This window comes from Ostrinia furnacalis, unplaced genomic scaffold (genome assembly GCF_004193835.3).
Source record: "Ostrinia furnacalis isolate ACB-3 unplaced genomic scaffold, ASM419383v2 OfSCF7615, whole genome shotgun sequence".
NCBI classification, from domain to species: Eukaryota; Metazoa; Arthropoda; class Insecta; order Lepidoptera; family Crambidae; genus Ostrinia; species Ostrinia furnacalis.
In genome coordinates this window covers 168,769-193,520 of record NW_021137854.1, presented here as the reverse complement: position 1 = coordinate 193,520, position 24,752 = coordinate 168,769, and the positions used below count along the sequence as shown (strand labels likewise).

Here is a 24,752-nt window from a genome sequence, read left to right as displayed (position 1 = left end):
CTATGACTGTACATAATACCCGCGGACAGACAAGTGGCAAAGCTGGGAATCGAACCCTAAAAAGTATACTCTGTTACCGACTTTAACCTTGGTTCTTTTTAGGGTTCCGTATTGTGTATTGATGAAGTTTGATTTTGAATTTCCTTGTTATTAATGTTTGGCAATCATGTAATTAATACGAAATGTTATGAGTTTGCATGATTTTATTAAAAACCTGTAAATATTGGACACTACTCAGTAAACATAAGTTACAAAATATTTAACATAACTATATCACTCACTTGATAGTGTGATACACTATCACAGTTTAAAAATCATAAATAACTGGAAAAAATCGAACTGCCTGAGGCGGGAATTGAACCCACGACCTTCCGCTTGACGGGCGACTGCTCTTCCATCTGAGCTACTTCGGCTAAGAACTCATGGCTCGATTTTCACCCGCGCCCGCGTCGGTTGCGGGCAGCTTCTGTAGAATGCAGATACTTATGTAATAATTAACTTTTTAAAAAAATAAAACCGACTTCAAATGCGTGAACACAAAAAAAACTAAAAATTGAAAATATTGCGTATAAAAAAGTTCATCCCCAATTTTCCACCCTTGGGGGTGAAATATTTTCTTCAAATTCGCATGAAACCACCCTTTTGATAATACCTATTCAACAAAAAAATAATCGTTCAAATTGATTTATAATCGGCGGAGATATTGCGTATAAAAAAGTTCATCCCCAATTTTCCACCCTTGGGGGTTGTTTTTTCTATTATTAAATTTAAATGGGACCACCCTTGAGGTATTACCTATACGCCGAAAAAAAAATTGTTCAAATCGGTTCATAATTGGCGGAGTTATCGCGTAACAAACATAGAAAAAAAAAAAACATACGGGTTGAATTGAGAACCTCCTCCTTTTTTGAAGTCGGTTGAAAAGTAATGCACAACTCACGACGCGGTTTTAGCCCGCGCGTAAACCGCGTTAGGCACTGGATGAGCTCGTTGAAATTTTTATGTGTAATAGGAATGCTGTTATGATTGAGATGGAACTCTTAACGTTAAAAATTAAATAACTATCACAGTTACTTGGGTTATACATACAAAATACATATTATTATGTGAAACACACAATACACCAGTAAAAACTAAAACACATATAGAGTAAGTGCTAAAGTGGCATTATTTAATCCGTTACAGCTCAGGAGCCATGGCCGGACAACGTCAAGCTGTTCCAGCCGTACGAAGTGGAGCAGATACTGCTGCCGGATAACGCCAGCTGTCTAGCAGTGCAGGCTTTTTTGAAGGTATATAACATAATTATTTTATTTATTTTTTTAGTTAAATAACATTACATATTTGTAAGCTACTTAAAAAGCCCTCTATTTTGATACCCCACTCGATTCGGTTTAGAGAATTTTTTTTTAAAACATGGCGCCTAAAATCCGTCATTTTGATTTTTTTAAATTTGAATATAGCCAGTGTCACTCTCACGATTAAGACGAATCTAACGACACCTCTCAGAAAGTTTGACAGCGTATGCTTTTTTAGGATAGCTGCCAAAGCCACGAATACCCAAACTTCACAATTCACCAACATTATATCTTACATAGGAAGCATACGCTGACAAACTTGCAGCTTTTATAAAATGACGTAGGTCTGGCGTTTACTAGCTCTTAGTCTATAACTTCTTTAAACAATTATCCTTTTAATCCCCAGATGTGCAACCTCCCCTTCGAGGTGGAAATGCGTTGGAACGCCGAATTCATGTCGCCATCCGGCCGCGTACCTTTCATCAAATGCGGCGCCTTCGTAGTGTCTGAACTGGAACCAGTGGTACAGTTCGCGGCTAATAAAGGTAAATAAAGATTTTATTTCATACTATAGTCTGGTCTGCGAGCACGTAGAATTTTGTCCAATGACCCCAAGCAACCTATCCTACCTAACGTGCTCACAGATCGGGCTTTAGCTTTTGCCCGCGGCATCACCCGCGTGAAATTTCGTTCATAAATTATAACCTATATGTTAATGTGGGTTATAAACAATAATACTGTAGTTTCATCAAAATCCGTTCAGTAGTTTTTGCGTGAAAGAGTAACAAACGTCTATACATCCAAACATCCAGACATCCAAACTTTCGCATTTATAATATTAGTAGGAAGTAGGATAGCCTATATGTTATTCTGAGTTCTAAACAATAATACTGTAAAGTTTCATCAAAATCTGTTCAGTAGTTTTTGCGTGAAAGAGTAACAAACATCCAGACATCCAAACATCCAGACTATTTCCAGACATCCAAACTATCGCATTTATAATATTAAGTAGGATTAATAGGACTAGTGGCCGCCTGCTACTTCGTACGCGTAGACCCCGTTTTACCCCCTTAGGGGTGGACTTTCATAAAATCCGTTCTTAGTGAGCACCTACGCTCTAAAAGGAACCCCCATGCAAAATTTGAGACTCCTTGCACTTGTAGTTTCTGAGATTTTGTGATTAGTTCAATAAATCTATAAAAGCGAAAGGTCACTGATTGACTGACTCACTCATCACGAAATCTCAGAAACTACAAGTGCTAGGAGTCGCAAATTTTGCATGGGGGTTCCTTTTAGAACGTAGGTGCTCACTAAGACGGGATTTTGCAAAATTCATCCCCTAAGGGAGTAAAACGGGATCCACGCGTACGAAGTCGCGGGCGGCCGCTAGTTGTATATTATTTAAATTGTGTGAAACTTATGTTTGAACCAAATAAACTATTTTTCTTTCTTTCTTTCTTTCTTTAGGCGTGTCGCTGTGCGCTCGACTACCGGCTGAGGAGAAAGCAGAGATGAGGGCGTATATGAGCTTGATTACCAATGTGCTGGTGAACGCTGAGGTGAGTCTTATCTTGAAGGCTGTACAGTCAATGAATAGCACATCAGACTTAAGTATTTGATTGAGAAATCGCATTTATTGCAACGAAGATGCCACAATGTTCTAGCTTATTTTTTTACATTATAATGTAAAAATCACACACACCATAATATTAATCAGAGGTCAGAGTTTTATTGAATGTTTATACAATGAATATTTTTTCTACAGCTCTACATATCCTGGCTTGACGATGAAACGTTCAACGCCGTCACAAAAGTGCGCAACTCCTCAGTGTACCCGTGGCCTCTAGGCTGGATCCAGACGCGCGCCAAACGCAACGCTGTGGCGAAGCGGCTGAAAGCGCTGCATTGGCACGATAAGAGCTTGGAGCAGGTTTTGGCTGACGTAAGTAGTTTAATAAGGACTTTATTTTGTAGAATACACGATTCATAACGAACCAGTGGCCTCTCAGCTAGTAGACTAGTCGCAGGTGAAACGCAACGCTGTGGTGAAGCGGCTGAAAGCGCTGCATTGGCACGATAAGAGCTTGGAGCAGGTTTTGGCTGACGTAAGTAGTTTAATAAGGACTTTATTTTGTAGAATACACGATTCATAATGAACCAGTGGCCTCTCAGCTAGTAGACTAGTCGCAGGTGAAACGCAACGCTGTGGCGAAGCGGCTGAAGGCGCTGCATTGGCACGATAAGAGCTTGGAGCAGGTTTTGGCTGATGTAAGTAGTCAAATATGGACTTTATTTTGTAGAATACACGATTCATAATGAAACAGTGTAAGTACTTTCAGCTAAAAATAGACTAGTCGCGGGTGAAACGCAACGTTGTGGCGATGCGACTGAAAGAGTTACATTGGCATGATAAGAGTTTAGAACAGGTTTTGGCTGACGTAAGTACTATTCCCACCTCTCGTTCCCTCCGCTGCAACTCCTGTGTAGCCAGGATCTACAGCTTGACCGCCAACAACCCAACCAGTGAAGGCCAAGCTTGTCCCGGGGGAAAATTAAACTGTCATTGGACCCGTAATGAAATTAATCAGAAGAACGAAAACTTGAATTTTTTTTCATCATCATCATCATCATCATCATTTCAGCCATAGGACGTCCACTGCTGAACATAGGCCTCCCCCAATGCTTTCCATGTTGATCGATTAGTAGCGGCCTGCGTCCAGCGCTTCCCTGCTACCTTTACGATGTCGATCAATTTTTTTTACCAATGGTAAAACACTGGTACACTGGTTTTTAAGTGTTCAGCCAAAGGATGTCGCCCACTGCTGGACAAAGGCCTTCCCAAGGATTAGATTAGATTTACGAGTATGTTTGAACTTCATTACAATAATTTACTGACTGCAAATTTTCTGATTTTCAGGTCGAGCAGTGCTGTAACTCGCTAAGTCAAAGGCTCGGCGAAAGGGACTACTTCTTCGGAACGTAAGTCAATATATTATTTATTTCTTTTTAATATTATTAGAACTGCCATTCTGCCTAATTAGGGTTACGACTCATGTTGTGTATGTCCTCGATAAGTTAAGTCAAGTTATACTACCAGTGCATCGTCAGTATTTTGGGGGTGCTTAAGAGAATGTCTAATACGGTATCTCTCCAAAATCTAATGGTTTTGCGTACATCATCGCTATTTTCCAAGTTCTAGAAGATAATTATGAAACCATGATGATGCTACTAATGGGAGGAAGTTTTGTGTGTTCATTTGTTTCTCTCCCAAGATTACCTTTTTTTTTCGGAGAAAAAATGCGTTGAATTGCACCCTGCGGGGACAGGATAGGTTATGTGGGGCTCACCAAGTCAGAAGGACAAGGCACACCCACTAAAAAGACCCCGGTGCTCCGTCATTCGCCTTATAGTCCAGTAGAATTAGCTTTTAAATCGGAAATAATTCCTACAAAAGATTTTATTGCTTTAATGGCTTCATTGGTTGCCCATTTAGACTCTCCTAAGTTTTCGACTTCGACGGAGTTGTGCTTAAGTGGTGGGGGCCCCCGAAAGGGGCGCTTTTTCGGTTTTCCAGTTATACCGCGTAAAGGACTTACCCTATCGAAAAGTGGTCTTCCTGATGGTTGAAGGGCATTTAATTCTGCATTAAATAAGACCAAATTCATATGTTTTGAACAAACCGTTCTCGTGCAAATGTTCGGCAAAGTAGAAAATATGTGTATAATTAAGGCTAGGATTTACCGCCTCGATGCCGTGCATTTGTTTACCTCAGCCCCCGCACACCTCACACTGACACTCGCGCGACGCGTTGACGCCACAGTGTAAAAACAAACCGTAAGTTGGATGACGGTTTACGTAATCTTCAAATAGTTAATAAATAAATAATAAAATTAAATATCCTTCGACATAATATTTTAACACTGCGCCTCTAGTCTCAAACTAAGCAAAGCTTGTACTATGGGATATGAAAATACTTAAATAACATAAATAAATAAATATTATGGTTAGAAACCGTGCATAGTGCAGTCCACACAGCTTATGACCGCAGTCTGTGGAGGAACACTATCTGTGGTCGCGATCCTCATCAGTGAGGGACCGAGGAAGAAGAAGAATGGTTAGAAAACACCCAGCCCGAAACAAATATTATTATAATGTTCATGCACACAAATGTTTGTCAATCAATAATGTCAAATGAAAGATGATAATATTAAGTCAAACAAATACTTTTTACCGACAAAAATAGTAAATGATCACAAAAATTTAAATTCCATTTTAATATGAAATACTAATGTTCTTTTACATTTTGCTATTCTATTTAAGCAAATGACTCTAAATTAATCATTGTAAACCCAGAAATAGTAAACAATCCTCAAAACAACTTGCCTAGAGGTCCTCGTCTGACCTTTTAGAATTTTTAACTCAGATTCAAGCAGTAAACTTCTAAAATAATTATTTATGGTATCAATTAAATAACTGTATCGCCATCTAGTTTTATAATTCAGCATGTTTAAAAATTTGTGAAACATCAGAATTGATGACTCGCCTTATATTCTTTCATCATCAAAAAGTACCTAAAATTATCATCTAATTGTAAATTATGGCAACTATTTCCTCATAATTATTTGAAAATATAAGGCAAAAATGTTTAAGTTTTACAAAACTATGAAGAGCAGATATCTCGAAAACCATACAAGATATTATCGAAAAACTTGACTGATAAAAGTAGTAAATTAAATGAGTTTTCATTTTGTTGCAATAGTCATATCGCTAGGACGCATAGTTATTTATTTAGACAGTTTCTGAGATATAAGCGAAAAACCCAATAATGGGACCTTCAAAGGCTGCGATCGAGAACTTTTGTCATTCACTTAAGTTACAAGTGTTTTATAAGTTCGGCGATTTTTGTTTGTTAGGAAAAATGGATAAAAAAATCAAAATCAAAAATATTTATTCAGTTTAGACCACAAGTGGCACTTATGAACGTCAAAATATAGTAAATAATAAAAAAAAGAAAAGGTAGCCCTTATGGGGTACTATACATATGTCTCCTTACCTTTTGGGCCCTACCAGCGCTTCGACACAAACATATGGCAAGTGCTGAGAAGAAACGCCGGAACAAACTCCTTACGATCAAAGAATTTGAATCAAGTTTTGCTTATAAAATGAAATTAAAAGTGTTTGAAATGTTAAAAATGGACTTTGGTGAGTCTGCTGTGAGTGAATCAAGGGTTTACGAGTGGTAAAATCGTATCTAAGAAGACCATGAAGGCATAGAAGATGACGAGCGCTCTGGACGCACCAGCATATCAACAACCGATGAAAATGTGAAAAAACAGAAAGAAGTGGTTATGAAACACCGTCGAATCACAATTTTATTGGGGAAGATGCTGATGATGTTAGCATATCGTTTGACTCCATGCTATGAATATTTTTTGGATTTTTGTCGGTATGAAACACATGGCAACAAAATTGCTGAATTTTGAGCGAAAGTGGCGGCAAATTTTTGCTAAAACAATACTGTAACAATGTTCCAGTCTCCAAATTTACCAGAAATGGCTGTGTATGACTAGTTTCTATTTCCGTGAATAAAAATAACTTTAAAGGGTCATCGTTTTACAGACATAAGTGACATTAAACACGCGTCGCCGATCGATGTAAAGGCTATCTCAAAGATCGACTTTGAGAAGTATTTTGAGAATTGGAAGAAGCGCTAACACACGTGTATAATGTATAATAGGGACTATTTTAAAAGTTTAAATACTAATGTAGATCAATAAATAAATACTTTTCTGAAAAAACGAAAATTCCCGTTATTTTTTTAACAGATTAGTACATAGGGTTGCCAGGTCCAAAATCACAAAAGCCGGACTCTGTGCCTCATTTGGCCGCACATTTTACTTTAAAATTAGTGTCATAACTCACGAAGTACTATCATCATCGGTTGCCCAACATCCTGATGCGTGCGCATGATATTATTCCGTAGCTCGGATTTCTTTCGCATAAAAAGCCTAACAAAAGCCGGACAGGCTGGACAAGACAATATTTGGCCAGACAAGACCGTAAAAAGCCAAACATGTCCGGCTAAAGCCGGACACCTGGCAACCCGATACATACATATACAGGGTGTTACTTTGCATTCTTGCCATATTTACAGAGGTTACTATATTATTGATACTGAACACAAATCCGTAAAAAAATAATGCCCGAAAAATTTTTTTTTAATCTTGAGAATTTTATTTTATCGACAATCTGTTAAACACACCACTAATTATCGTAACGCATGCACATCACTTGTTGGCGATGGCGATGGAGACATTTTTACTTTTTATTGTATTTTTAAATACCCAGATTAAATACCTATCTATTGCAATCTATTGTCTTTAAAATGTCTTTTTGACACTTGTAAAAAACTGAGAAATCCATCAAACACAAATCACGTTATAAATAATACAAAAATGAGTGAAGTGTATTCAAACAACGAATAATTTAATCAAAATGGTGCTTGGAGTGTCTGCAAGACGTCGTAGACGAAATGCTTGATGACATACCCTTAGCATTACACCAAATGCTCTACTACCAGCAGGATGGTGCTCCCCAACAATAAGGACGTCAAGTGCGCGAATAATACGTTTGGTGAACAGTGGATTGGACGAGGGGTCCAGTAGCTTGGCCACNGTCCAAAATCACAAAAGCCGGACTCTGTGCCTCATTTGGCCGCACATTTTACTTTAAAATTAGTGTCATAACTCACGAAGTACTATCATCATCGGTTGCCCAACATCCTGATGCGTGCGCATGATATTATTCCGTAGCTCGGATTTCTTTCGCATAAAAAGCCTAACAAAAGCCGGACAGGCTGGACAAGACAATATTTGGCCAGACAAGACCGTAAAAAGCCAAACATGTCCGGCTAAAGCCGGACACCTGGCAACCCGATACATACATATATAAATGATGTCATATTAATCAAATTTACTAAATCATAATTATTTCATAATAACCGGTAATTATTCATAATTTTTATCACATTTACCGTAACATATAAATCAGGAGGACAAGTCATAATAAATATTGTTCTTTATTTGACGCTTTCTTTGGAATAGTTAAGTGGCATTTAAAAGAAGGCGAATTAGTATATTAGAACTTTAGAAGCCTTTTATATTCCCGTGGCTTAGTTTTAAAATCAAGGTTAGATACCGTGGAAAAATAATAATAATAAACAAATTTATTTCTGTATAAAAACAGCCTAAAATATTATTATATCAGAGGCTTGACTCACAATTTCCCATAAATAAATTAATTTTAACTCATTGGTTTTATTTTGGAAAATGTACTATGTATCATGATTGAAAATTCTTAGCTTTCTCCAGTAATACTGATATTATTATACTGTGACTCGCCACCCGCCAGACAGAGGCGATTTTGTCAAAAATATTGACAAGTCGCGAACTGTCACAGGAATAAAACTGACACGCGTCCGTCCTCCGTAAGCGCCACCGCGCGACTGATTAAGATTGTCCAAGCCGTCATGGCCGATTTTTTCACATTTTTTCAACATAGTAACTAAATAAGACGCAATAACAAAAGTTTGAAAAGTTGTCGACCTAGAAAATACAAAGTCCTATCTATTAGCATATATTTTAAGTGTAAAATGTTAAAAATGAATATATGAGAGTAAAACAAAAAAGCCGTCGACGTACTTCTTTGGGATTTTTTTTTATCGGACAAACTATGCAATATCGTGTTTTGGAAAAGTTGTCGCCCTAGTTAAAGACATTAACTTACTCGTACAATTTTTTGTTTGCTAAAATATCTTTTCATTTAGAAGCTATCTGCAAACAAAATCGGTCAAAAATCGACAATTTGGGAAATCATGGCCTTAATGACCCTCTCCACGTCCAATGGCTCGTTACCCGCAGGCTTCCAAGTCTTGAAAAGGAGCGCCTCAACCAGTGTAACCCTATCAAGGCATACGAGCTGGATTCGCCGATCCTTGTTCGTCCCAGCCGTTCCTTAACTGCGGTTGCTGCACCTCTTCCTGGCACTCACCTGAACGACTCTGTGTTACCTACTGTGGCTGCCCCTCTTCTTTGTATCCTCCTGCACGACTACGTTGCCTAGCCGTATGCCTGGTCTATGGTTTGACGCCACAAAATCAACCTTTTTTCCACCTTTATTCCTAACGTCATAAGACCCATGGAAGATTAAGTATTTCTTGTAGACAGAAATAGTCGGGATTCAGAGCACCATAGAACTGCTTAGAGCCTGTATAGAGCACTACGAAAGCCTTGGGGCACTAAAAAGTCCCCAGATGACTTAGGGTGCCGAGTAGCGCAGTCGTCAGTGAGTTAAGGATTTTTAAAAGACTATCTAACACGGACTCTTCCTAAATATGATGATTAAGCATACACCATCCCTATTTTACAAGTTCTAGAAGATTCCATCCTTTCATGAATAAGTGTCTTCAAATACCCCCATCCATACCAGTAAAAAGGCAAAGTGGTCACTGCCGCTTCAGTATGACTGTGCCAACAGTTTTTAGTACTTTGAGGATTCTAAGGTTGTCTGCTGAATATCCCATCTGTCTCCCAAGTTCTAGAAAATTCCTCCCTTTTCTTTTGAACCTAACCTAACTCATCCTGTCTTCTAGCAGAATCCACTCTTATTTCTAACGTCATAAGATCCTATTTCCACTCCTCCCAGTCCGACCCCGCTAGACGCGCTAGTCTATGGCCACGTGAGGGCGCTGCTCTCGGCAGCCGGGCCCAAGGCGGCTCTGATGATCAAGCCGATCACCAGCTCGCTGCTGCGGCATCTGCTGAGGATGGTCAACTTGACCAATATGAAGTTGTCGGTGCGTTCGTTGTATTTATTTATTGAAATTCGTAATGTATGGATGTTCTGTAAATAGTGGTGTATTGTAGGGTAGGTATTAGTGTGTAGATTTATTGTACAGTCAGAGTCAAATAGTTCGTGGCGCCCAGAGTAGCCAAAAAGTTCGCAAAACGTCTTTGTTACAATCGGAATAAGGATGTGATAACAACTTTTTGGCTACATACTTTGAGTGTCACGAAATATTTGATGATGACTGTAGTAATATTGGTAATTTTAGCAAAATCAATCGCAAAAAGACGCAAGTCGCATTTCTATAATAAAATGTTTAGATTTTACCAAATTAGGGCATCAAGTAGTCTTACGGCCGAATACTGAAACACTACTCAAATCTGTCACTCAGCTGACGGGCTCCTAAATTTAAGTATCCTTCAATTTTAAATGGTATTCTCAAACGCTACTCAACGGATTTGAAGCCGTGATCAGCTAAGCAGCTCTCAAATGTTTACATAATGGCAACATTTACCAAAAAAAGTATGTTTTCATTTACACAAATGATAACTTTACGTCTTTTATCCATTACACGCAGCATCGTTTGGTTATGTATTGTCTTTTATGGAAATATACTCAATCAACTTAACATAGAACAGTTTATTTTTAGTTTCTATTATATATAAATCTCGTTTTATCATATAAAAATATTAATGCTTGCATTTTTATTTAATTAAAAAAATAATTTTAAATATGATACTTTTTATTGTTGAAATCTATTAAGTGGCGATCGTGGACCGAAACGTAACCACAATTGACATTTATCATTGTTGACTGACAGAGCATCAAATTGACAAATCAACAACTCTTGGAAATGCTGCTATGCGATGTCCCCTTAATCCTCAGAAATAGGCATGTTTATGTAAAGCGATTTCATAGCAGCTATTTTGGTTGTTACTTCGTGCACTATACGATGCACAGTTGGCTGTTAGATGTGGAAGATATCACCTAGTACACGTTCATAACTTCCCGTTGCGTAGAACAGTAGGGTTATAATAAGTATTTGGTCCACTGGTTGTATGGCATTTGGTGAGGGGTTTCAAAGAGCTTCCAAATTATGAATCCAGAAACAACACCGTTTCTTTAGAGACGCGGAACCTCGCTCGGAATTGCATGTCATTATAATAATATTTTTCAATAGCGTTCAGCATTATTGCGTTCCTGCGATTAGATCTAGGTATTTCCTCAAGGCTCGAAAGAAATGATAACGATGACACACATTATTTACCACTATTTAGGTCGATTTAGGTATAAGAATAGGATTTAAGGTAGGATAGGATACCGCGCAAGCACTCTCAAATTTAACAGCTGCTTAAGACGATTTGACAGTTGTTTGAGTAATGCTTAGCGTTGAATGGCGTTTCAGTATGCGAAAATTCATTTAAGTGGCGTTTGAGTGCAACTTAATTTGAGAGGTGCTTAAAAATTGAGAACTGCTCAGATATTGTTTTGAGTATGCGAAATGTAAGTTTAGGAGCTGCTTAACTATTTGAGAAGCCGTCAAATATTTAAATGGCGTTTCAGTATTCGGCCGTTAATCCGGCACTGATAGTATTGTCATAATGGATTGAACTGTTCACAAAGCGCTATCGATAGTATTGACACACGGCTCAATTGACACGTAGATAGTTTTGACACGTGGCGTTTCTATCGTTTTATACAGACACTAGTGACACGTGGTAATACTGTCGATACAGACATCCCGAATAGTTTTTGCTAAAACATCGACAACCAAACAATCGATACTCACCCACCACTACCCATCCCCAGTACCAAGAGGAGTACCTGATAACCCAAGCGTTCCAAATAACCCGTCGGCGTATGGAGCCAGAACGTACCCTGTCCGACCGCAGTACGAGGGTCAAACGGTCCAAGATGTCTCTAAGGAACGCCAGCAAGGAGAACATGTTTGGTTAGTTTCGACCTTATTGTAATGGGATAAGGCTCATGCTGGCAATATGTGGGACTGTTAAAACTAGCTTAGGATAGATCCCTTTAGTTTATACTAGCTTTCCGCCCGCGGCTTCGCCCACGTGGAATTTTGTCTGTCACAGAAAAACTATCCGCGCGCGTCCCTGTTTCAAAAACCGGGATAAAAACTATCCTAGGTCCTTTCCCGGGACTCAAACTACCTCTGTGCATAATTTCATCAAAATTGGTTCAGTGGTTTAGGTGTGAAAGCAAGACAGACAGACAGACATAGTTACTTTCGCATTTATAATATTAGTATAGATAGTAGAGATGCACCGAATGTAGATTGAACCGAATACGAATGTTCGGCCGAATATCCGGTTCAAAATGTACCGAACCGAATATTCGGCCGAATCATTCGGTTCAAATTTGATTAAAACTAAAATTACCGACTAATGTTGACTCTTAAAGTTTCTATTTTGTTTTTTTTTTTTTCATTTATGAACGGATGATATAATTTGTTTATTGTTGATTTTAAAGAATTTTATTTGACTTACATTGAATTAAAACTACAAATAGTTATGACAATTTCTAGTTCACCATTCACTAGCATACCTATATACATACCTAGATAGATATTTATTTAAAAAAAACTTGATTTTATAAACGTACCTACTAGCTTTTGCCCGCGGCTTCACCCGCCTAAAATTTAGTTTGTTACAGATCGTCATAAATTATAGCCTATATTATGTTATTCCGGGCTGGGTTATAAACAATAATACTGTAAAGTTTCATCAAAATCCGTTCGGTAGTTTTTGCGTGAAAGAGTAACAAACATCCACACAAACTTTCGCGTTTAAAATATTAGTAGGATTTGAATACTTGTGTTGGTTCCTTAAGATAGTACTAGTTATTTTTATTTAATTTTCAATTTCATAAAAAATAAATTTACCGTCAGTAAAGCAGCTTTTTATTTCACAATAAATAATTGGTACAAGTAGTGTCTGTTTTATTTTCAAAAACTGTAAAATACTTTCGCAATAAACTACACTTATTTAGTAATTTGAACAAAGCTGTTTATTTAAAAAAATGTTTTAATTGTTAACAATACTTTTAATATTCGGTAATTATTCGGCAATTCAACCGAACATTCGGCCGAATACGAACATGGGAAAAATATGCCGAATGTACCGAATACGAATATTCAACCGAACATTCGGTGCATCTCTAATAGATAGTATAAATTACACACAATTTTGCCCGCGTCCATTTAGGTCTGTCACAAGAATTTTAAGGAGCGTGTGTCTCCCTTTTCTAAATCGGAATAAAACTATCCCTTTTTCCCTGAATTTCAACTTTCAGATTTTTGACGTGCTATAAATACTTTTGAAACTCATGTGGGTGAAGCAGCGGGCACATGCTAGTATTTTTGTAATTTCCAAACTCCAACTTTATTCCTAACCCCAATATTTTTCATCCCAGGCTTCAAGCCGTTTGCGTCCAAACAAATAATAATAATGACGTCCAAAGAAGGCCATATCACCTGCGAATATGACGGTCCGAAAAAATACGACCAATATGGCGGTGTTTGCGAGCAAAACCTCGATTTATGCGCCGAAATAATCGACGAATTACTCAACAAAGTCGACGAAGTATCATCTGAGAGAGAATATAAACACGATTTCGAAGTGATAGTCTACCCTCATGAGAAGAGAGATGAGAAATTTATAAATCTAGACGTGAAAGTTAATGATTACCTTGATACGATTGAAGAAAATGATCTGTCGACAGAGACAGGTCCAGAAGATGTGCTACAGATTATAAACGATGATGACAGTGATGGTTTAGTGAATGATAAACTGTTAAGTACTGAAATAGTTGGAGGCGACAGAATCACTTGTATCAGCCCGGATATTACGGATTCTAGGTAATTGCTTAGTTTATGACGACCTTAGAAAGGTAGCAGAAGGGGCTGGATGCAGGCCGCTGCCAACCGGTCAAACTGGAAATCATTGGGGGAGGCCTATGTTCAGCAGTGGACGTCCTGTGGCTGAAATGGTGATCATGGTTAGGAAAGGGACTTATAAGATCACTTTGGTTGCTTGTACTTTTGTGCTAGGAGAGCTACTCTCGGAGATGACATCACCCCACCATGTACCTCGTCAGCGCAACCACGACCACTCTGACAAGAGTGCCCGACTAAGAAGAAGAAGGTTGCTTGTCCAGACTGGGGAGGGAATTGAAATTTTCCTTTAATCTAGCTTTAGAAACAATACTAGTAATCAGTTAAATCAGGCCTGTTCATCTCCGCGAGTTTACATCGAAAACAAAACACGCACGATGGCCCACCTACAGGATACTATTCGACAATGCCTCACATACGAGCGAACATTGACTCACGCACGCGTATTCTTGTGTATGATGGAAGAAAATAAAGAAAATGGTGTACTAAATACTGTGCAGTATTTAACTGCCCAAATAATAATAAAAACACAGAATGTACTTTTTTAACTTGCCTCAAGACACTGAGAGGTAAATAAGTAGTTAATATTATTCATGATAATTCATGCTAAATCATGTATTTCCTCCGCCATTTTCCGCAGTTTGGCACCTCACGTCACATCATTTTACCGAAGTCAGCCCTATAGCTTCGGCGCAGTGCCGATCACTGACGTTTGTCAACAAAATGGTGCTTGACTCTTTAGACAGGCTAAATTACACCATATTGTTAATGACATTAAGCATACATGTTATTAAATACCTTCGCGAAGTAAAACTTCTGTACGTAGTACTTATTATTATTCTGTGGTTAAATTTAAAATTTGTCACCTATCACAGGCTTGAGTTTGAATTCTTTGAATCTGTTTTGAGCTCTTTTTTGCAAAAAAATGCAGGCTTACTTTCAGCAGTTGACTGCCATTATCATCATCAGACTTGGACGAATAAACCACTGGACACGAAACCTACAAGATTTCTAAGGAAACACGATCAACCACTTTTTGCGGGGGGAGAGGTTTGACAATTGTCAAATAATGACATTTAGTGCTGGGAAAAGATCGTAAATTTTTATCGATAGTTATGTAAATGAATGAATGAATGAATGAACCTAACGAGATAAATGAATTATGGATTGATTTAATATTGAAAGTTTCTTTAATTGAAAGACTATAATTAATTATTGTATCGTGTTTATTATAATGCCATTGGTAAATCATAGGTACAAATAATATTACAAATTATTCATATAGGTAGGTAACTAGGTGAAATATTTTTTGGCTGTGTTATCATTATCAAATTCGTAAAGCAATAAACAAGTAATATTCTGTTACGATCGACTGCTAACTAGCTTTTGGTCTCAACAAATGTTATAATCTGTCTCACGTCACGGACAAAAGTTTCATCAATAGCCTATTTCTATACATTTCATGAAACACAATTTGATAACATTATGACAATGTATTGCTTTGTAGCGCTTGCAGTACGGATGCACTATCTGAGAATATTTAATTCTTATCTAATGTTGTTGATATTCTTATGTTTAGGTCATTCGAGAAGACCTCCTAGTACTTATTTCAGTTTTGAAGACGTCGGTATATCCTAACTTCATTGATTCCAGAGCAATTTCGCGTTTCCGCTGTAAGCTGGATATTATCTTTGGTCGAAGATGTGTACACAGGGTACCTATCCTGTTGATGAGGGGTATTTCTTTTAGGGTTTTGTGCAGAATCGCGGAATATCCTGTCTCCTTGTTTTGCTTTCATAGATCGTTTCCTTTAAGTCTTAGAGTGGGTGCTTGTGCTTCCTCCTGAATAATGAGGTCTAAATGTCTGAGATTCAGAAAGAAGTCAAGTGATGCCGATAGAGTGGTTCTCATACAACCCATGGCCGCTATGTTTGCTAGGCACTATGCATGTTGTCGATATGACTTGCCCAGTTCAATTTATTGTCAAGGGAGATGCTCAGATATTTCACCTGTGTTGGTTTTGTTTTGAAAAGTTCAGTGGCCTAATTCACGTATCTTGACAGTCAAGATCTCTCTGATGTTCAGAAGTCGTCCCATTGAAAAACAGTTGATGACAGGATGGACCAAATCAAGTTCCAACCACCCCGGTATTTCACTAAACGTGAGGGGATGACACAGATCTAAAAGGTTCCACCTCGGTATTGCATACCGAAAATAAAACCTGTTAATGAAATAAAAAATAATAATTGTAGTCATTTGGCGTATTTTTGTGATGACATTATTAATATTTAGATGCAATGAAAAGTTTAAATTGTATGTTCCATCTGTGTGGATCTCATCATCTTTTGTTTCATGTGACTAAAATAAAGCCAAAAAATCAATCAACATCAAAAATATTTTATTCAAATTTGACCAGTATTTTGATGTACAACATATTTCAAAAAAGGTGTAATTATTACTTACATTTACTGGTGTGCTTGTTTTGTATGTTCCATCTATGTCTATCTCATAATCTTTTGTTTCATGTGACTAAAATTATCAAAACAAAAAAATCTATCAAAATCTAAAATTAATTTGAATAATTTCAGTTTCAGTTTGTTTGGTATATCGATAAACTTATCGACATTTTTCAAGCCCTTTACGTCATAAAAAATGAGATGTGAATGAATGAATGAAACCTATAATCCAACCAAATTAAATATGCTACATGTTTTAAGCATTTACATGTACAATGAGTACTTTTTAAAATGACGTAATCATATTTTGTTTACATATCAAATTTTATTTATTTTACGAAAAAATAGCTACTATAATAGATTTAAACTGTACTTACGCGTGATAAGAAACATTTCTTGTCTGACAGGAATAATTTTTGCAATAAAGTACGGCGCATTTACCCATTTTTCGTGATATTTTTACTCTTCGAGAGCTGGCGTCATACTGACAAAGTGACAACCTGACAACATTTACCATGGCTAATTTAGCCATGGTAAGTGCTAGCGGGGTAAAGACGAAAACGTCACTCGTTACGCGTCCAGTGGTTTATTCGTCCAAGTCATCAGATTATTAAGTCTCCGATGCAGGAGCACAACCCTCGTAAAATTTACCAGAGGCATATGGAGGATTTGTCCTACACTCCCCACGCTGGCCAGACGGGTTGGGGAGGCCTGATGTTCGCATATTTGTCCCTTAGTCGCCTCTTACGACGTCCACGAGAATAGTGGAAGTAAATGAACCTATTTTACTCTGCCAGAACCATAAAGGCCTATTCAGACCTAAGCGGTATTCGCTACCGTCTGCGGCAGAGAAAACCCAGTCGATATGCGGTAATAATAGTGTTCAGACCTAAGCGGTATTCGCTACCGTCTGCGGCAGAGAAAACGCTCTAGCCGCGATACTTGATACTAAATACCTGAGCGAAACCCGCGCGGTATGTACCTCTACCCACAGCGGCAGCGAATATCGCTCAGGTTTGAATAGGCCTTAAAGACTGCCATAGTCTGGAATTATTTCTTGATTATTTCTCTTCCAGTAATCCAAAGAGTCCGAATGAGACCTTCATGACCACAAGCGGTGATAGAACTGAGTCCATGTCGATAAAGTCTGATTTGTCCAACTCCCCTGGTTCTGCAGGTTTTATTTTTTATTTCTTCGTATAGGTACAGTCCGGTCGCTGAGCACATAGAATTTCGTCTAATGACTCCTTATCGCTCGCTCGTAATTATATTGCTGTCGCGCTCGCAGACTCGTGGCCGCCTGTCGCACAGTCACGACTGTAATATAATTACGCGCGAGCGATAAGGATGGGTAGCTTGGAGTCTAATTCTATGTGCTCGGCGCGGCGGCTGGACTTTAGTACAAGATTATTTTTATGTTTTTGAGTTTTCGAAACCGGGACGTCTTAATTAAGTACCTGGTTCACCAGTCGATATACTTAGTGCCCTAAAAGGCATATTTCATCATCAGGTCATTTAGTCTCCACTGCAGGAACATGCCCTGCCTAATTTACTAGAGGCAAATGGAGGATTTGGATTACACCATTGCCCTTATTCACAAACGATGCATGCTTAAGTGAAGCATCAAATCGAACACACAGGGTTGAACAGAGCTCTGTGATTGTTTCGTGTGTCACCCTGTGCGTCCACGCGCACTGTGAGACCTCATAGTAATGTTTGTGAATACGGGCGTAAGTAACAAAGATTTTACAGTAGCAGTAAATGGATAAATTCCGACTATTTCATTGTATCTTTCCCTTATCAATAGACATTTGAAAATTCATTATTCCAATAAAAACACTGAATTTTCAGATTCGAAGTCGACCTTAAAAATGCCTAGCGCAGAAATGAGCGTTGAGAGTCTATTGGATTATTTACGAAAGAGAAACGCGACATTTAGTAGTCACCCTTCTATGGCAGATATTGACTAAGAGCCGTTTAAAACAAGAACCAAAATACTGTATCATGACGTTTGAAAAAGGACGCCTTTTTGTGATGTAGCGTCTTCAAAATGGCCGTCGATATGTGTGAAATTTTAAGTGTATTGTTACGATTTTGTAATAAATATTATAAATGAAGGAATGTGGTATTATTTGGTAGCTCGAATAACTTCTTTGTAACTTTACGACTTACATAGGCGTCTGAAATAAGTTTATCGCAAATCAAACTAGACAACTGAAGCTCTGAAATTATCATATTTCTTCCGAAGCACCTGTTGATAAAAGTGTGCTATTTCCTAATCAAATTATTGATTTCAAATAATCTCCACCTGGGTCGAATCGAACTTAGAAGCTCTGTATCAAGAAACAAAATAATCAAGAGGGCATAACGGTTTTGTATTTACGCAGAATGGCAATTCTATCTATTAATGTAAGTTTAATTTATTTCCTGTTATATTTTAGTGTATTATAGATAGAAATATTTCGTTTCACAGGGAACATTCTCGTAGCGTTCCCCAATATAACTTATTTCGGGAATGTGAAATCTACACATGACATTTATGTGCCAAGTTCATGCATAATTTTCAGAGTATTTTTCAGTAATATTTGTAACATAAATAGTTCACGAATTTTATTTTATCGCCATCAATATAATTAATTTTAGATTCATTCTTCCACCTCCTAAGCCCCTTTTCACACGTCCCGGTTGCCGGCTAACCGGCGCCGGGTATCCGGTGGTGAAGTGTATGGGCATGGTACGTAGCTTTCACATGTTCCGGCGTAATTAATCCGGCATGCCCATACACTTCACGACCGGGTACCCGGCGCCGGTTAGCCGGCAACCGGAACATGTGAAAAGGGCCTAAGAGTTAGCAGTATTTTTTTAATCAAAAGAAGGAGGCTGCATCTCAGTTCTCACCTGACGGAAAATGAGATTCATTTTTTCCGGTTTCCTCAACCACAGAAGTGTCTTAGGTCTAACCATCAACTGCCAAAATCTTTTACATTATGTATAATTTTTCTCTCCAGCCCGTCAGAGCTAGACGCTCTAGTCTTCGGCCACGTATTCACCATCATCACCACACGGTTACCTTGCCGTAAGCTGGCCGAAACCGTCCGCCGTCACGAGAGCCTGGTAGCTCTGGCCAAGAGGATCGACGAGCAATACTTCAAACGACCATAGCGTGAGGTTTTCAGGGACATTTCTACAGTCTTCAAAAGCCCCTGAAGTATCCCTGAAGTTTTGAAATAACGGACACTGCGTTAGTGATGTGTTTGTAAATAATAAATAAATACCCTACTTTTTAGGGTAGGTTGCTATGTCATTTGGCTTATTCCACTATTCCCCGTTGACAATCCCCGTCTATTATTATTAGGATTTTATATTTATCATTATAAGCTCCAATTGGCGTAACGGGGAATAGTGAACAAAAAGTTCACCAATCCCCGTTGACGGGGATTGTCAATGGGGAATAGTGGAATAAGCCTTTTATTTTTACAGCTATAGGCATTTTGGTATATTTGTAACGTTTTGTGCTTTTTAACCGACTGTAAAAAGGATAATTTTGTAACCGATCTGTATATTTACAACCGTGTAAATAATTCTTATACTTGATCCAAGGCCATCCTTTTTCATTTTGCAGTATAACATGAAAATACTTACTATTAAGCTTTAAATTTTAGCTTTCTTTGTAAGGAATGTTTTTCGGCGAATTACATACTTGTAATTATCACGTTCGAGCTTGTTATTGCATAATTTTGCATTTGTAAATACTTACAATAATATGGCTAAGTTGAGGTTTTATTTTATGGCAACATTCTCTGTGTTGCCCATTGAAGATTGATCATTTTCTCAATCTGTATTATATCTATTCTAGTAGAAATCTTAATGTAAGTACTGTAGATTGCTATTCGAAGTACGGACGACCGCACATCAAGCTAAAGTCTAACGCCCGTTACTATGAGATCTCACAGTGCGCGTGGACGCACAGTGTGACACACGAACCAATCACAGAGCTCTATCAACTCTGTGCGTTTGATTTGCTGCTTCACATAAGCAAACATCGTTTGCGAATACGGGCGTAAACCTATGTTTAGCTAGATTAAGATTTAGCATCTTATCTCTTTATAATACAGGCTATTTTGCAACAAAAATATACTTAAGTAGTCTGATATGTGAAGTCGACTGTACATAAAAATATACTTACCTATTTGTAATTTGTAGTCTTTATGATAAGTATTGTAGTATGTATAGAAATAGTCCTCGTAAAGGTAGCACGAAGGCGCTGGATGCAGGTCGCTGCCAACCGGTCATTATGGAAATTATTGGGGGAGGCCTATGTTCAGCTGTGGTCTTCCTATGTCTCAAATTATGATGATAGAAAGCTCCATATCGGAGCCTAAAAACGAAATTGATATAGATCGGTTCATCCACGAAGACGCGCCCCACAAATTTTTGGTCTCGGTCGCGCGGGGTGCGGGGAAAATGATCCAAGCAATCAGAGCGTCATTATTGTAGTTGCGTGTGCACTCATTGATAATTTAGCGTGTACCGATCACACTCAAACATTAGCGGAAGAATGGTGGGGCGCGTCTTCGTGGATGAAACTATCTATAATATAATAACTTAATAACTCAAGTACTATATCAATGCATGATTCAAATCAAGTATTCGAGTTACAGAAAGTAAAAAAAAAAAGATCTATTTTTGTGACTATTGTATTTATAGTTATCGCTGCAATGTGCAATGCATTAAATAATAATAATAAATATCCTATTTCTTTTGGTATTAACGTAGACTTTAAGATTACTAATTATTATTTGTAAGTTTTAATCAAATATAGTGTTGGTATAATAAATTAAATATAAGCTTGTAGAAGTAAGTGATGAGGTCATCAAAATTGAGAAAATACTTAGGGTAGTTTAATATTAAGTTTGTGATCATGCAATATACTAAAATAGCATGTGGCAATAAGCAGGGCCTATCTGAAAAATAGATAGTAGTTTTATAAAATAAGTCGATTGCAGTTTGTATTAATCAATACTCAAGTAATTCGGAATAAAACTAAATCAATTTCACAAGTTATTTGCATTTGGCATGTGCGGTGTAAAATCAGTAATGCTTTTTATTGGCTTATTCCACTATACCCCGTTGACAATCCCCGTCAACGCCAATTGGAGCTTATAACCTCTCCTATGCTTTGTCTCAGATCTGTGCAACCTCTGTCAACTGCTATGTCTCAGATCTAAGACAAGACTACTTTGTCATTTTGAAACATCATTTGAAAACCATAGCAGTTGGGGGGTGCAGTTTTGCGCGGCTCAATAGCACGCCAAAGGTTAATGAAATAAAAAGTTCATTAATCCCCGTTTTAATTAGGATTTAATTTTTAACGTAATGGGGATTAATGAACTTTATAGTCCCCGTTGACAATCCGCGTCAACAATTAAAACAAATAGTGGAATAAGCCTTTTTATTTAGTACGAGTGTATAGGTAGTTGTTTCGTTAACTGGCACAAATAATGTAGTTTACAAACTGAACGAGCTAACTGCGCATCTCGCTGGATGCGACTCTCCCTTGCACTCACTCGCGTTCGCCCCATCCTTACCTCATCGATGTGACATCACGGCCGCCGGGTGCGCAGGTAACGCTATTTGGTTTTGTGGCGCGGCCGTTTAAAAATTAGACAATTTATAGAAGATAAAAGGCATAAAAATATGGTGTGAAATTATGTCCTATGAGGTTACAGACCCTAAAGGAATGACGCACTAATTCACATGTATTGTGGATCACATGACGTTCTCCTTTGAGGAAAAGGTCATGCTGATAAAGTAGTGATGATGTTGATGGAAAGGTAGCAGGAGCGCTGGACGCAGGCCGCTACCAATCGATCAACGTGGAAAGCATTGAGGAAGGCCTATGTTCAGCAGTAGACGTCCTATGGCTGAAATGATGATGATGATGGAGGATTATTTAAACGCAGGACACTTTATACATGGACAATTTTTATAATAGCGTTTCTCTCGCAGAAAATCTATTGGCAAAACAAAACTTATTTGACTGGTAGGGTACCTACTTTAACGGCCAATGGATCACGTAATCCCGAGATACTAATTTGCCAAAAACCAAGTCTAATCACGGTACAATTCGTGTGGAGTATAGAACGATTTTCATGATTTCTACTGAGCACGATTTTTACCTCGTAAATTATAGTATTAAAAGAGGTCAAACTATCTCGAAACTCAGTCGTCCATGAATATAATAAATATATGAAAGGTGTTGACAGAAAAGATCGGATGCTGTTCAAAACAAATCCACGAGGTGGTATAAAAAATAATTATTAGGTAAATAATTATCACATGATATTCAAATCATGATGTTGAATGCATTCATTATATTGTACAGTAAATAGGCCAATTCAAATTGTAATTTTTATGATTTCCGTATACTAAATGTTATTCGTAAATTGTTAGACAGACAGACAGTAACTTCGCGAGAAACAGGTGACTTTATTCATTGGCCATTACATTTATCTAAAAATGCTAAAGGCAAAAAAATGCAAAGGTATTGCTTAGAAAAGTTGAAACTCAGAAAAGCTGCAACATTTTTCTGTCCCCATTGCAGCAAAAATTCGGCTTGCATAATATTGTTTTAATTAAATAATTGTATAAGATGTATACTGTACTGACATATCCCCGTATATTATAACAGTTTTGAAAAATACATTTTATGCTTGTATGCTTGTAGTAAGTACTTTTGGAAAGTAGGTAAACGTTCCAATTAATCTGCAATTTCAATAATACTTTTAACATTATTTTTATTAATTAATATCCTTCCATCCTAATCAAATTTAAATAGATAGGTATAAACTATTTTTGCAAGATTACCTTTATCAATAAATTAAATAGTCATATAAACATCAAGTATAAATTGATGATTATTTACTTATTAGTGTTATTATTATCATTTATATTAATAATGTAATATTATTTGTTAAGCATTTATAATAATTATTTCTAAGTTGTTGATTTAAATGTATGTTAGCTAATAATTAAAGACATTAATTATGAAACATCTTACTACATGTCCCATTAAGAAGGGCAGATAGACTTGTCTCAATTATTATTATTGTTATTTTTTCAGTAATTAACCTAGAAGTACATAAGAATAGTATTTTATTGCATTTTGTTGTGGTGTAATGTTGTTTATCTGAATAAATTGTTAGTTTGAATGATCTATGTTTTTTAATTTTACCGATATTTAACTATGATTGTGAGTAATTATACCTATTTCCCTTGTTGGAAGGTTTACAAGCACTGGGGCGTGCTTCTAATATTGTATCACAGCACGTGTGCGTGCTTCTATAATGTAACATAGCACTGGGGCATGCCTAACAGTGTAACACAGCACTGGGGCGTGCTTCTAATAGTGTAACAGAGCTCTGAGGCGTGCTTCTAGAAGTGTAACAAGTAAATAAATGTGTAACAAGGCACTGGGACGTGCTTCTAATAGTGAAATAAAGTACTGGGGCGTGCTTCTAACAGTGTAACATAGCTCTGGGGATTGCTTCTAATAGTTTAACACAGCACTGGGACGTGCTTCTAATAGTGTAATATAGCACTGGAGTGTGTTTCTAATAGTGTAACAGAGTTGGGGCGTGCTTCTAATGGTGTAACACAACACTGGAGTGTGTTTCTAATAGTGTAACATAGCACTGGAGTGTGTTTCTAATAGTGTAACAGAGTTGGGGCGTGCTTCTAATGGTGTAACACAACACTGGAGTGTGTTTCTAATAGTGTAACATAGCACTGGGGCGTGTTTCTAAAAATGTAACACAGTACTGGAGCGTGCTTCAAATAGTGTAACATAGCACTGGGGCGTGTTTCTAAAAATGTAACACAGTACTGGAGCGTGCTTCAAATAGTGTAACATAGCACTGGAGTGTGTTTCTAATAGTGTAACTGTTGGGGCGTGCTTCTAATGGTTGTAACACAACACTGGAGTGTGTTTCTAATAGTGTAACTGTTGGGGCGTGCTTCTAATGGTGTAACACAACACTGGAGTGTGTTTCTAATAGTGTAACTGTTGGGGCGTGCTTTTAATGGTGTAACACAACACTGGAGTGTGTTTCTAATAGTGTACATAGCACTGGGGCGTGTTTCTAAAAGTGTAACACAGTACTGGAGCGTGCTTCTAATAGTGTAACATAGCACTGGGGCCTAATAATGTAAAACAGCACTGGGCGTGCTTATTATTAACTG

The 24,752-nt window shown here is 37.6% G+C and overlaps 1 protein-coding gene, 1 long non-coding RNA gene and 1 other non-coding gene across 3 annotated transcripts; 1 reads left to right on the top strand and 2 right to left on the bottom strand.

The window, feature by feature from the left end:
- Positions 1-340: 340 nt before the first annotated feature.
- TRNAD-GUC (transfer RNA aspartic acid (anticodon GUC)) lies at positions 341-413 on the bottom strand. The gene has a single exon. It is a non-coding gene; the product is annotated as a tRNA-Asp (tRNA).
- A 762-nt stretch (positions 414-1,175) lies between these two features.
- Positions 1,176-18,602, top strand: LOC114365717 (uncharacterized; the record flags this gene model as incomplete). Its single annotated transcript, XM_028322355.1, has 10 exons — positions 1,176-1,292; positions 1,705-1,843; positions 2,766-2,857; positions 3,064-3,240; positions 4,216-4,277; positions 10,002-10,152; positions 11,952-12,093; positions 13,575-14,019; positions 17,588-17,688; positions 18,363-18,602. Coding segments are annotated over 10 exons (1,545 nt in total), but the record flags the coding sequence as incomplete, so codon positions are not given.
- Positions 15,627-16,926, bottom strand: LOC114365718 (uncharacterized). Its single transcript, XR_003656978.1, has 2 exons — positions 16,889-16,926; positions 15,627-16,584 (listed from the first exon to the last, which is right to left on the bottom strand). It is a non-coding gene; the product is annotated as an uncharacterized LOC114365718 (long non-coding RNA).
- Positions 18,603-24,752: the final 6,150 nt, after the last annotated feature.